The sequence below is a fragment of the Stegostoma tigrinum genome, chromosome 20, assembly GCF_030684315.1.
Source record: "Stegostoma tigrinum isolate sSteTig4 chromosome 20, sSteTig4.hap1, whole genome shotgun sequence".
Classification (NCBI taxonomy): Eukaryota; Metazoa; Chordata; class Chondrichthyes; order Orectolobiformes; family Stegostomatidae; genus Stegostoma; species Stegostoma tigrinum.
Genome location: NC_081373.1, coordinates 13,806,114 through 13,819,465, shown reverse-complemented (window position 1 = coordinate 13,819,465; position 13,352 = coordinate 13,806,114). Strand labels below are relative to the sequence as shown.

The window sequence follows — 13,352 nt, the reverse complement described above, 5'->3', positions numbered from 1 at the left end:
TGTGTTTAGGATTTCCTGTGTTGATTGCTTCCAGTTCTTTACTCTTGCAAGATTCAGGCTTTTGCTGCATTTCTACTTTATCAACAGCAACTTACATTTGTACAGCACCTTTAGTGCAGTAAAATTGTGCCAAGGCTTGCACAATTTAAAATTTACCACTGAGTCACATAAAGAGGCATAGAGGGTGTAGTGATTGGAACCACGTTGACCTCTTTGATTATGAGGTTGTTGGCCTAGGTTAACAACCCCAATCAATTAGGAAAACCCTGGCTACCAATATAACCAGGAGATTTATCTCCTCAGTTCAGGGGACTGACTCCAAGCTAGCTGGCCACAGTACTGCGTGCTTGTAAATAAAGGGGTGACTTGGTGACGGGATACCAGCTTTGGTGCAGTTATTTCCGAGGGTTTAACTACAAGCTTGACATGCAGGTGATTTCAGGAAGATGGTGTAAGTTAGGGAGCAAATTCAGAGTTTGGGCCCTAGACAACTGAAGGCATATCAGCTGATGTTGGATGAGTTGAATGGAGAGTGGACAAAACACCAGAGTGGAGGAACACAAACAACCTTTCTGAGCAAGATGTAGGTGGCCATGTTTTAATATGTGAGTCTGGACAGTGAGAGTTGACTGCACTTTCAGTCTGCCAGTGGACCGGAACAATGGTGGTTTGGCTTTTGTCCTTAGTTGTATGATCTGTTGGGGGTCACTGGACTACAGTCAGGGGTTGAAACTCTCAGAGAAGCCTCTTACATCTCTCCTCACCATTCAGGGATGTTAACCTCAGCTTCTGGGCACACAGGGAGTCGATGGCCTAGTGGTATTATCGTTAGACTATTAATCTGGAGACCAAGGTGATGTTCTGGGAGCTGGGTTTGAATCTTACCTTGGCAGATGGAGAAATATGAATTCAAAAATAATCTGGAATTAAAAGTCTAATAATGACCATGAAGCTATTGTCAGTTGTTTGGAAAACCATCTAGTTCGTTTGGGGAGGGAAACTGCCATCCTTATCTGGTATGGCCTACATGTGATTCTGGACCCACAAGCAATTTGGTTGACTGTGGGCAATAAATGCTGGCCTACTCAGCAATGCCCAAATCCTGTGAGTGAATTAAAAACAAAACTCTGCATGAACCAATGGCCCCATAGTCTTTGACCCTGAATTGTGCTGCTACACCTCACTTGCAATATCAGGAGAATAAAGCCCAGGACCTTCAATTGAAAGCTTACAGTGCAGGCCATTTTCTTAGACCCGTAATATTATCTTGGGCTGATAGCTTCTGATTGAACAACTGAATGAGATGTCACTGAATCAGGTTAAGTTTTCAGTGCTTGTGCTTCTGCAATTAAAGAAAATCAATCAGCCAACTAAGAACCCATAAATTGTGCCAACATTGTGCACCAGCTTAGTTCCCATTTGAATGAAGAGGGAGAGCAACAAAATTAATTCTCCTTCAGATTCACATGTACAAGTACAGAGTCTATTTCTGTGGATAAGGAGCTGAGACCAATGTTACAGCACTCACTAGCACCTTGTTTCCCTTTGGCTGCGAAGCTTTATTAATCAGAGCAGTTCAGGCAATGATTTTTATTTTGAAGTGTTTTAATAAGTAATTGTCATTAGGCCGAAGTTGGATTAATTCACCAACTGTGTCTCATTAGTTTCTCTAACCTTGTGATAACCACAGATGTCAAACCTGATCATAGTGTTTGCAGCTACACCCTGTTACATCCCACTGAGGATATAACATTTGAACCAGGAGCAGGAGTGGGCCATTCAGCCCCTCAAACCTCCTCTGCCACTCAGTAAGATCATGGTTGACCCATAATCCCACCTACCTATGATAACCTTTCATCCCCTTGCTTAACAAGAATCCGTCCGCTAAAATGAAGAACTGTGGATGCTGAAGGTATGAAGCAAAACAGAAGTTCTGAGAGAAACTCTGCGCTCCATCCACAGATGCTACCAGACCTGGTGAGTTTCTCCAGCAATTGATGATTTTAAGAATCCATGCACTTCCATCTTAAAAATATTCAAAGACTCTGCTTCTGCCACCTTTTAGGAAGCAAATTCCAAAGACTCATGACTCTATGTGACAAATCCCGTTGCCTCTTATATATAATATCCTTACTTTTGAACAGTGGCCCTATGTCTAGATTCTCCCATAAGTAGAAACGTCCTCTCCAAATCACCATGTGAGACGTCTCAACAATCATGCATTTTACAGTCACATTGTTTCTTATATCTACCGGAAGCAAGAAAAATAAGCTTAACTTGTACAGACTTTCCTTTATAGGACAACTCAGCCATTCCTGGTATTAGTCAGGTAAACATTCTCCATGCAGTTTCTAATGTGTTGATACCCCATCATGTATGGGTGTCACACATGCGTTTGCACTCTCAAAATTAGTGCATTTGTGTATGCATGTGCACAGAATTGCACATATATCCTCTTGTACACATATATAATCACCTTCAAATTCACACATATGGGCATACAAGCCCTCAAATGCATACACATGCAGACAAACCCACCCTCAGGTGTGCACTGTAACTCGCCTGTCACCACAGAGGAACTGAGGTGAAGGCTTGCAGCACATAGTGATGGAAATCTAAGATCAAAGAGAAAACCAAGTAGAGCCAGAACTGGTGATGAGGTGTTACGTAATTTAAATTTTAAAAGTGTAAATTTTGTTTGGAGTTGGGTGATGTATGACTGCAATGGCCAGGCCTTGGAACAGAATGTTACAGTAGTAGATGCTGTTGCTAGTTTTGGTGAGAACTCCCAGGGTGTGCCCTGTTCCCATTTAGGTTGGAAGTCAGATGCCAGAATTAAAATAATACTTTGCTGTTAATTCTTCAAATCTTCCCCAAATACTTGTTTTCTGAGACTTAGATAACAAAGTGTGGAGCTGGATGAACACAGCAGGCCAAGCAGCATCTCGGGAGCACAAAAGCTGACATTTCGGGCCTAGACCCTTCATCAGAGACTTAGGTTTGGTTCAGCTCCAGTCTATAAGACTGAAATGAAAGGAATCATCCTGACATTCTGCCATGCAACCTCTGAAGTATCTTTGACTAGAACCGAGGAAAAATCAAAATTCCAGTCACCAGTATCAATGTCACACATCCTTAAGTATTTGAATAAAACAAAATGTACAGGATTATGAAAGATGAGTTAGGATATACATCCTGCAGCCAAAGTGAAATCACTGCAGCACTCCACTCAGAGTGGACCTACAATGATGGCCACTAACTCCAAGAGCCCCAGACGTCTTATTTTTTTGTTATTGGTGTCAGCTGGCTCAGTGGGTTATGCTATCCCCTCTGAATCAGATACTTTTGAGTACAAACCCAACCTGAGACAGAACGCACAGTCTAGAATATACTCAGTTGAGGGACTGCTGCGCTGTCAAAGGTGCCATCTCTCATGAGATTTTTATTCATAGCTCTACCTACACTGTCAGATGAGTGAAATATCCCAAGGCACAATTGAAAGAAGAGCAGGGAATTGTTTAATTCTACAAATAACATCACTAACCCATACCTAGTCATTCATCACATTGCTGTTTGTGGGAACTTGCCAGGTGTAAATTGGTTCCTACATTTTCTACATTTGCATAGAAGCCTAGGACCAGATGAAGGTCATTCAACCCATTGACCCTGTTCTGCCATTCAGTACGATCATAGTTGGTCATCCACTTCCTGTCTATTTCCCTTGTTATCCTGTGTCCTTTTACATCAGTGATATTTAGAAATTTATCAATCTCTACTTTAACTATGCTAAAGAGTTTCCACAGCTCTCTGAGACGGAAAATTTCAAACAATATAAAACTCAGTTTAAAAAAAAATTCTCCTCATCTCAGTCCTAAGTGACTTCCTCCTTATTTAGAAGTTTTGCCTCCTCCTTCTAGACTCCCCAGCAAGGGAAACATTTTACCTGCCTGTAAGTATTTTGTAGGTTTCAATAAAATCATCTCTCACTCTTAGAAAATCAGGTGAATATACACCCAGTCTAATCAAGCTTTCTTCATCGAACACACCCATCATCTTGGAAAGAATCTGGTGACGACAGTGGCTACATTGCAAAAACATTATATTGATTGGCACTGTATAATGCAAGGTTTTCACCTTTGCCTATTGGACCTATTTATGGCCTTCATAACAGGCCGGTGGGTGCAGAGATATATTGGAGTGAGTCATAATGGACACCTCAATCTAAAAGCCCAGTCATTTCCCCATTTGCTTCCAGTATATTTATCATTATGCACACTCCCGCTGTCAGAATGGTGGAGATCATCATTAGCCAGAAACTTAAATGGGCTGGGCAGAAAGTGCGGGGCAGAGGTTGAGTGCATACATCTTAAACATAGTCATCTGCATGTCAGGACATGAGGAACCACTCTCCACTTGCCCAGATGGGCACACCAGAAACCACATTCACGTAGATTAACATCTTTGAGGCAGGTCATGTATTCCATTATTCACAAATCACGGATGGTTCACATGCAAGTGCATCATGCAATTAATTAGAAACCGCATGTTGTCCTTTATCTATTATCAGGTTTAGGTACAGAGCTTTGGTGAGACTACACCAGGAGTATTGTGTGCAGCTATAATCCCTTTATCATAGAAAGGATACGTTTGCTACAGAGGGAGAGTCACTACAGTGTTTCCTGGCATGGTGGAATAGTTCTATGAGGGGACATTGACAATACTGGACTTATATTGTCTAGAGTTTAGAAAAAAATTAGAGTTGATCCCACTGAAGCATATAAACCTTTTACAGGGTTTGACAGGCTGGATGCAGAAAGGTGATTCTCCACTGTGACTGTGATATTTATCATTTACAAGAGGCATCACAGCAACTCAGCAAAGTTATTTTGGCAGTACCTCCCTAACCTGCCTACTGACCTGCATTGAATAGGTCATTAGTAGCACTGGTTTGAGAATACCATTATGAATTAGTCAAACAGAGTCTGTGGGCATGTGGATTTAAATTTCACCACCTCAGATGGTGGAATTTAAATTCACTTAACAAATTTGGAATTGCAAGCTGGTATTAGTGCTGGTGACATGAAGCTATTACCAACCAGCTTCAAAATCTAGTTCTGGTTTACTACTGTCCTCTAGGAAAGGAAATCTATCATCCTTACCAAGTCTGGCCTACATATGACTCCACATACACACAATGTGTTTGACTTAATTGTCCTCTGAATGGCCTGACAAATCCCTTATTGAAGAGACAGTTAGGGCTGTGCTTTAAATGGTCGGAAATTTCCCACATCTCAAGAAAGAAAACAGCTCATGCCACAGCCCTACGTTGGAATTGCACAGCAAGCCCTTCCTTGGGCTTGGGTTAAATCCAACTAATTCGGTGACACAAACCAATATAAAGACTGCAGCAGTGCAAGATGGTATCCAACAACCAACTCAGAGGTTAAAGATGGAGAATAAATCTGGTTTTGCTTTAGGCCCACTTTGCAGAAATAGTTTTGTTTGTCTAAATCAGTTACTGTGTTCAGATCACATGATACTATTATAACATTAAGAGGGAAAGAGTGTCAGTGTGTGAAACAAGTGTTTCATATTGTAATGAGGACTCAGATCCTGAGCATTGTGGGCTCTGTCCCTAGTCTTAGCTGCAGTTTTAATCAAAAGCAGTATAGTTGCCCTCTATGTCCTTGATACAGAGTGCAGAAGTCAGCTTGGATTTCCACTCCTGCTTTGCAAGTTTACCTTTTTCAAATAATCTTTCTTGGGTTTTGAGCTTGCTGGTAATGTTAGAATTTAGTGTCTGTCACCAGTTGCCCCATGAGAAGGTGCTACTGAACACCTTGAGCTGCTGAAATCCTTGGTACATGGGGGAAACCATAATGTTGTTAAGGAGCAAGTTACGGATTTTTGACACAGGAACATTGAAGGTACAGAGATAAAGTTCTAAGTCAAGATGGTGTGAGGGAACTTACAAATTGTGGTGTTCCTATTTGTCTTTTGCCCTTATCCTGGCTGGTGGAAGTCATAGGTTCAGATGGCCTGCTGAAAAATCCTTGAGGAGTTCCTGTAGTGCATCTTGTGGATAGCACACATTGCAGATATGTTCTGCTGGTATATACAGTCTACGTTCACGTACCTGCACACTGAGCATAGGAGAAAAGGAGAATTCTTGCCTATTTGCCAATGTCAGGAGCTGTCACCGAAGCCCAGAATGGCTGACTACTCAAGAGCAATGATCAGCCCTGAGAATCTCCTGTCTAATGGAACTTGGTATTTTCTTGGCCGATATAGTTGTTCATTTCATTAGATCAACGGATGGGCAGAGAAGGAATTTATTCTGGCTCGGCTTAAATGGAGGCAATTCAGTACTAGATAAGGGAATTAGATGTTGTAGAACAGATGCAGGAGATGATTGATTCACTGGGGGTGAACGGTGGTATGGAAAGTCATTTTAGAAAAGGAAGAAGTCACATGACAGCAGGCTGTGGTCCAACAGGTTTATTTGAAGTCACAAGCTTTCGGAGCATTGTTGCTTCATCAGGTGAAGGAGTTGGACTACAACCTGCTGACGTGTGACTTCTGACTTTGTCCACCCCAGTCCAATACCTCCACACTGTGTAAAAAGGAAGTCATGCTGTCTGAGAAGGAACGACCTGGTCGGGTTGAATGGACTTCTGTTTCAAACTTTGCTACCATCTAAATCATTGCAGATTCCCAACAGGGTGGGAACAATATTGGAAAATGTCAAATTTCTAAAGTAAACATGTTTACCAGATCTTCTGGAACAAGATGTGATAAGGTCATTGTCATTAAACTGTTCTGGCAACTCCTACTGAATGATACATGGGGGCTGTTCCACTGAGCATGATCCCAAAACAGTTTAGTATTGCTAAATAAGTGACATTGTCAGTGTGTAAGAGTCAGCCATCAGAAAGCACTCTAGCTGTTTCGTCCATGCTTGGTGCTCAGCTTAGAATGATTGAACAGTGTATTCACACCAATGCTGCTTTGACTTTTGCATTTCAGCTCCTGATAGCATTTATTTCCATCCCAGAGCCCGATATGTTAAAATCCAGTATCTGTTAAGTCTTAAATCTGTCTACAGAACTGTATTCCCTGCCATACGTTTTCACCCCCTCACACTCCCTGTAATCTACTTGCTTGAAAACCCAAGTATTGTCAGTAGTTTGAGAGTTTGAATTCAGTTCAAAAGTTATTTTACCTATAGTGTGTGATATTTAATATACTTGAATAAAGACTCAAGGTAACCATTTTCATTCTGGACTGATGTGACTGACTTTCTCTGAAATATATTCCTAATGTGTCACTGTAACTTCCCAAAGTCTCCATGTCTGTCATCTCCTGTCTTCACTTAATGAAGATGCTGACAGACTGCTTCAAAATGTGAGATATCACAGCCTTTTGACCACCTCCGTATGTGCCACACCCATGTCTGCCCTGTGGTGTTCTATGAAAGTTGGTGTTGTTTTGATTCTCATCCAAACCCACCGTCCAACAGTGCAATGAATGGTGATCTTATGCTCTCTGATTTTCCCACCCTGCCTTGCCCAGCCCTGAGAAATGGAAGTTTCCACAACTGAGAACCATGAATCCACAACATTTGACGGATCAACCCAAGGCCTTGCTGATCTTGAACGACACAAGCAATGTTATAATCTCATTTGGAAGTATTGCACAGCAGCCCATGTTCCTTTTCAGTTTAGTCTGTGATTGTACTATCTTCATGTTACTACCTAATATTAGGAAGACATATAATGATGTGCAGAACGTTTTCAGACCTCCCTCTGCCAGAGTAAGGGAAAAGAAAAAGCCTGCTATGTACAGCATCTTTCAAAACCTCAGCGATCCTAAAGATATTTATGCTGAATAACAGTTTCCTACCTACTGGTAAAAAACTATGCTAAATGTTAAGAGTATTCTTGGAGCAGGGGTTTATGTTTACGGTGTAGCATTTCAGTTGCACTAGCAATTCTTTGACACAGAAGGTGTGTTGTCAACAGTACAGGAGCAATAGTATTCAGTTCAGCTCCTCAAGTCTGTTCTGCCATTGAACTAGATTTTAAAGATCTCCAACGTGACTCCAGCCGTTGTTCCAGACTGATTGTTCTTCTACTGTCAGCTGCACTCCAAGTATCAGTGCAACCTATCCTGGAGCACTGACTGAAGCTCAACTCCAGAATATGAATAGAGGGCCTAAACCACCATTCCCAAAACATTAGGTGTCAGAGATGACACCCTTCAAGTCAGATATAAGATCGATCAATATATTTGGTGACTTGGCCTCCTCAGCCTTCTGTGGTAGAGTATTCTCTGATATCACACAGAATTCTCTTGTTCTGCTTGTTCTGATGGATAGAGGTGAACGGAAAAGATTTCATTGGATTCTTTGAAAGAAACCAGTCAGTCTTACCATTGCATGATTGTGTGTGTTGCATTCTTGAGAACACTAGATTTCAGGCCACAATTGAAATAGGAATCATACTGGTTTCTTTTGGTTGATTTCCAGTCATTCTGTTCCAGATTGCAAATCTTGGTGTCGAAGTTAATGGTTTAGGGTCAAACATATAATTGTCTGAGTTCCTGTTATAAGCTCCAATTGTAATATTGCAGTTCTTGTTTTTAAATCTCTCCATAGCTTGACCTCGTCTCCGTTTTTGTAAACTTTTCCAGCCCTACAATCCTCTGTGATCTCTGCACTTCTCCACTTCTGGTCTCTTGCATATTTCTGAAATGAATGGCTTTGCTGTTGGAAGCCATGCCTTTTTAGCTCCCTTGATCCTAATCTTTGATATTTCCTCCTTAGATCTGTCAACCTCTCTATCTACCTTTAAAAATGCTCTTTAAAACCTGCCTCATCTGTCCTACAAATGTCCTAATGTAGTTTGGTGGCAAGTTTCTTGACTGATATTCTCGTAATACACTTTAGAACACTTTACAATGCTAATGACCCTGAAATACTGCAAGATGTTCTTGTAAATAATTGGATTTATTTTGTGTACTCATGCATTTCCACCTCTGGATCTGTTCTTTATTGTTTGCCAGTTTTCTAATGACCTGACATTATTTTCAAACATGTCAGATAATTCTATGCTTGGGGGACCTCAGACTATCCTAATTACCACATGCTTTCCTGTCCCTAGACAGCACCTTGTGCATTATGGGACCATTCATTCCTACTACCAGCTCATTATCATTTTGAATCTGTGAAAATACAGTGAAGACAGGCTGGTGGGCACTGGGTTTTATTTTTGAGAAGCCAGGTTGCAAATATTCAGGCAAGTATCGATGCATTTATACATATGTGCATGGAGAAAGCTGTCAAAATGAGGACTGACAGGCTTCTTGTGTGCTTGTTTCAGAAATTGTGTTTGATTTTACATGGAGCTAATGAAATATTGTCCCAGGTCATGAGGATTATTTGGGATGATTAATGTCTGTGAATGTCCATCTAAACTGCTTCCTCTCAAAGAGCAGACCTACTTAACCCTGTCATCTTCTCCTCCCAGTAATCTTGCTAATGCTTTCAATGTCTTTTCATTGTAAGTGATAATTCAAACTAGAAAACTGAACTTAACAACACCTTTCTTTAAAATTCCTTTCTTTTTGCTAAAGTGAGAATGCAAGGAGAAAGCAAACTTCACTACTTAAATATATTGACTTTGGTGTTCAAGGCAACTCATTATCGAATTCAGCTGCATTGTCTCGGAAAAATACGGCTGTATGTTGTAACAGGTCAAACTGCTGTTTGTAAATTAAATAATTGAGGTGACGGGTGGAAAGAGGAGAGGGGTCCATGTATTTATTCTGTTTCTGCTATCCTGCTCTTGCATTGAGAGCAGTAATATCACTGGCAGAAATGCTTAGAAGCTTTTAAAGTAGGAATAGGAATGGCCATTCCGCCCATTGAGTCTGCACTACCAATCAGTATAATCATGGTTGATCTTCTATCCCAGCTCTGTGCTTCACTCTCTCCCCATATTGTTGAGCATTTAGTGTCTAGAAATCTATTTCTTTCTTAAATAAATATATTTGGTGACTTGGCCTTCTCTGCCTTCTGTGGTAGAGTATTCTCTGATATCACACAGAATTCTCTGTCATTTTGAATGAGGTCACTGGCACTGATGTTGTGCAAGGAGTGAGGTCACAGGTGGAGAGCTATGACACTGCTGGGGGAGCAATGATGTCACCGGCGCAAGGATTCAGCAACACTAATTGTTCCCAAACAACTTCTGAATCATTGGACTGAAAGCATTTGACCTACTGTCAATTGAAATTGAGATTGTAACCTGTAGGGCAGTAGTTTCTGGGAACATTTGTGATAATGTGATTATGGATGATTCAAGCTCTAACACTGTACCTAACAGTGTAAAGGTTACATATCCTGAATCAAGTCAAAAAGCTATATTGAATGGCAAGTTTTATTTTATTGGAAGTTTATCATCAATGTTTAGTCGTCTGAATTGACCTTTTCTCCATCCTGTACATCCTTCTCCTCCTCCTCCTTCCTCACCCATTCTCGCAATATTCGAGACAAAACTCAGCATGTGGTAGTTGTTTTTGGGTGCTAAAAAGGAATCAGTTAGATGCTCTGGGACTATTCATCTCACTGTTACCAACAGATTCTCCAGGGTTTTAAGGCTCTTAAATCATTGACAAAATATTACTTGATTGGCCTTGTTTACTTCTGCTACCTTTTCTCTGCTTTGGCCTCTGTGTTTCAGTAATAGTGTTCCTGTCTCCTCAGGTGTTGGAGGTGGTACGCTCTAACTACGACACACTGACACTGAAGCTCCAGGACGGGTTGGACCAGTACGAACGTTACTCAGAGCAGCCCAAAGAGGCAGCTTTCTTCAAAGAGCTGGTGAGAAAGCAACGTTTGTCCCATGCAGACAGGCCCTGTGCAGTTAAAGATGAGAAACAAAGATCTTGCATTGTTGTTGGGCCGTTCACGACCTTGGGGCATCTTAAAGTATTATGTAGCCAACAGTGTACTTTTTGAAATGAAGTCTTTGGAATACAGAAAATACGAAAGCCCCACTTGTGCACAGCAAGGTCCCACAAACAGCTGTGTGATAATGTTCAGGTAATCTCTGTTAGTGATATTGGTTAGAGGATAAATATTGGCCAGCGTTCTGGGAGAACACACCCTAATCCTCCTCTTTGTATAGGGGTCACGAGCAGACAGAGTTTCTCAGCCCAAATTGTGTGCCCATGCCCCTGGATTGAGATCTTTTGAATCTATGGTAGAAGTTTTACTCAGTAAGCCATGGCAAGCACAACATGGGCAATCTCTGGGTAAGGTGCATAGCCAAGGTCGTCTTGCTACAATAAAGGAGGGCAGAAATAGAGGGCATACATTTAAGGTGAGACGGAAAAGTTTTAAAAAGGACCCGTGGGGGTAACTTTTCATGTAGAGGATAGTGCGTGAATGGAATGAACTGCCAGAGGAAGTGGTGGAGCTGGTACAATTATAACATTTAAAAGCATCTGGAAAGGTATATGAAAAGGGAGGGATTAGAGGGATATAGGCCAAATGGGACTAGGTCAGATTGGAATATCTGATTGGTGCAAACAAATTGGAAAAAAGAAGTCTGTTTGTGTGCTACATGACCCTTTATCTCGATATAAAATGTAAAGTGCTGCAGGTGTTAGAAATCTGAAGTCAAAACATAAAATTGTGGAAATGCCAAATGGATCAGGGAGCATGCACGGAGACAAAACAGAGTTAACATTTCAGGGCTGTGATCAGTGGCCAATTCTGATGAAAGGACATAACCCTGAAATATTAACTCTGATTTTCTCTGCAAGCATGCTGCCTGACCTGGTAAAAATTTTCAACATATTCTGTTTCTATTAAAGCGCAACGTTAGCCTTTTTATTTGTGTTGACTCCATTGCAGTGTAATCCATCACTGAGAGATTCTCTGTCCTCCCGTAGGTCCGCTCCATCAGTCTTAATGTGAGGAAGAACCTTGCTGTTAATACACTGAGCCAGGAAATCTTGCTGAAAGAGTTCTCCACCATCTCCTGAAAGTGGCCTCTGTCTATCAATCCCGTGCCCCCACCTCTGGTTTCCTAGCACAATGATATTTGATTTTCTTTTCCATTGGATTATCATGTAATGATTTCTCCCTTTTTTTTTTAAGAAAGAATGTGCAATGGTATTCTTCGATTGACCTCTTGCGGCGCATGTTGTTTGTGGCAATCTGAATACCATCAGAGCAAAACTGGCTTTACAGCGAGGACAAGGAACATCAACTGTGCAGTTTCATGCTGCATCCCTGAGGTCGGACTCTTGGAACTCCTTGAATTCTTTTTGTTGAATTTTGGAAAGCTGGAAGCCTGATCCTGGCATCATAGCAGAGTGAAACAAATGTCCCTGGTCTCCTGAGTATTATACTTCTCCTTCTCCTTCTCCCTGGCTGAGCTTCCTTACTCAGTGTCAAGAGCGACTGGCTGTGTGACCAGATTCCACAGTCACACGTGTGTGACAGTCTTGGTGAGTTTGAGTTACCATTTCCACCCGGGGAACAAGAGTCCTGCAGACTATCTGAACTTGTTGGGAGCTGAACCTGGCCGGGCCAGTGTGTGTCGGTTTGGTGTGAGCTGGCTCGAACTTTTTAATGCTGGTCCCTAGTTACTGTGTTTACTGGAAGTGTCAATCGCTGCTCCCAAGTGATGCAGCTTCTTATCTATTGTGGAATGTGCTTTGGACAATAAAGAATTGTAACATAGCATCTTTTTCAGGAAGCCACCTTTTTTCCAGCTAGGATTGGACGTGTTATCTTATTAAAATTCAGAACTCTGTAGCAAAAACACTCGGAGGGGCATTAGAAAGGGCTCACGAAGGGCCAGGTTTACCCAATGTGGGTTTCCAAGTTAGTTCTGTTCCATGTTGGGACAGCTGATCACAGTTAAACAATGATAAAAGAGTATACTCTCAACCTTGGCATCCATGGGCCAGAGAGACAAAACTCAGAAAGTTGTCCCATGCCTAAGTAATCATTGCCTCTCTTTCACTCTTTGTTTTGCTGTCTCTATCTCTCTTTTTCTATCTGTGTCTCTCTCCAACGCAACCCTTCCCCAATCCTCATTGGAAGACGGGCTCAGACTCTGATACAGAATCCAGAATTTGTTCTCTTAATAATAACCGTGTAATCAGACACCTCGCCATCTCTTTGCCAGTTGCACTCAACCTGGTGCTAGAGAACATGCACTATCTATAAACCCATCACTTCAAGATGATAGACACCTGGTGGGTTGCTGAGGTGAGAGTCGGGGAGCTCTCTCTTCCAATTCAGAAGTTATGACTCTGGTTTCAAGGCTTCCCCA

General features: G+C 41.6%; 1 protein-coding gene across 2 annotated transcripts in view; it reads left to right on the top strand.

The window, feature by feature from the left end:
* armh3 (armadillo like helical domain containing 3) overlaps positions 1–12,755 on the top strand; it is a 117,864-nt gene extending 105,109 nt beyond the window's left edge. The window contains exons 25-26 of one of the 2 annotated variants that reach the window (XM_048550982.2): positions 10,766–10,882; positions 11,959–12,755. In XM_048550982.2, the coding sequence (XP_048406939.1) occupies positions 10,766–10,882; positions 11,959–12,051 (210 nt within the window). In that variant the 3' untranslated portion in view covers positions 12,052–12,755. Of the gene's footprint in view, positions 1–10,765; positions 10,883–11,958 lie in introns of those variants that run through there. The other variant, XM_048550983.2, reaches the window with a different exon arrangement.
* The last annotated feature ends 597 nt before the right edge of the window (positions 12,756–13,352 follow it).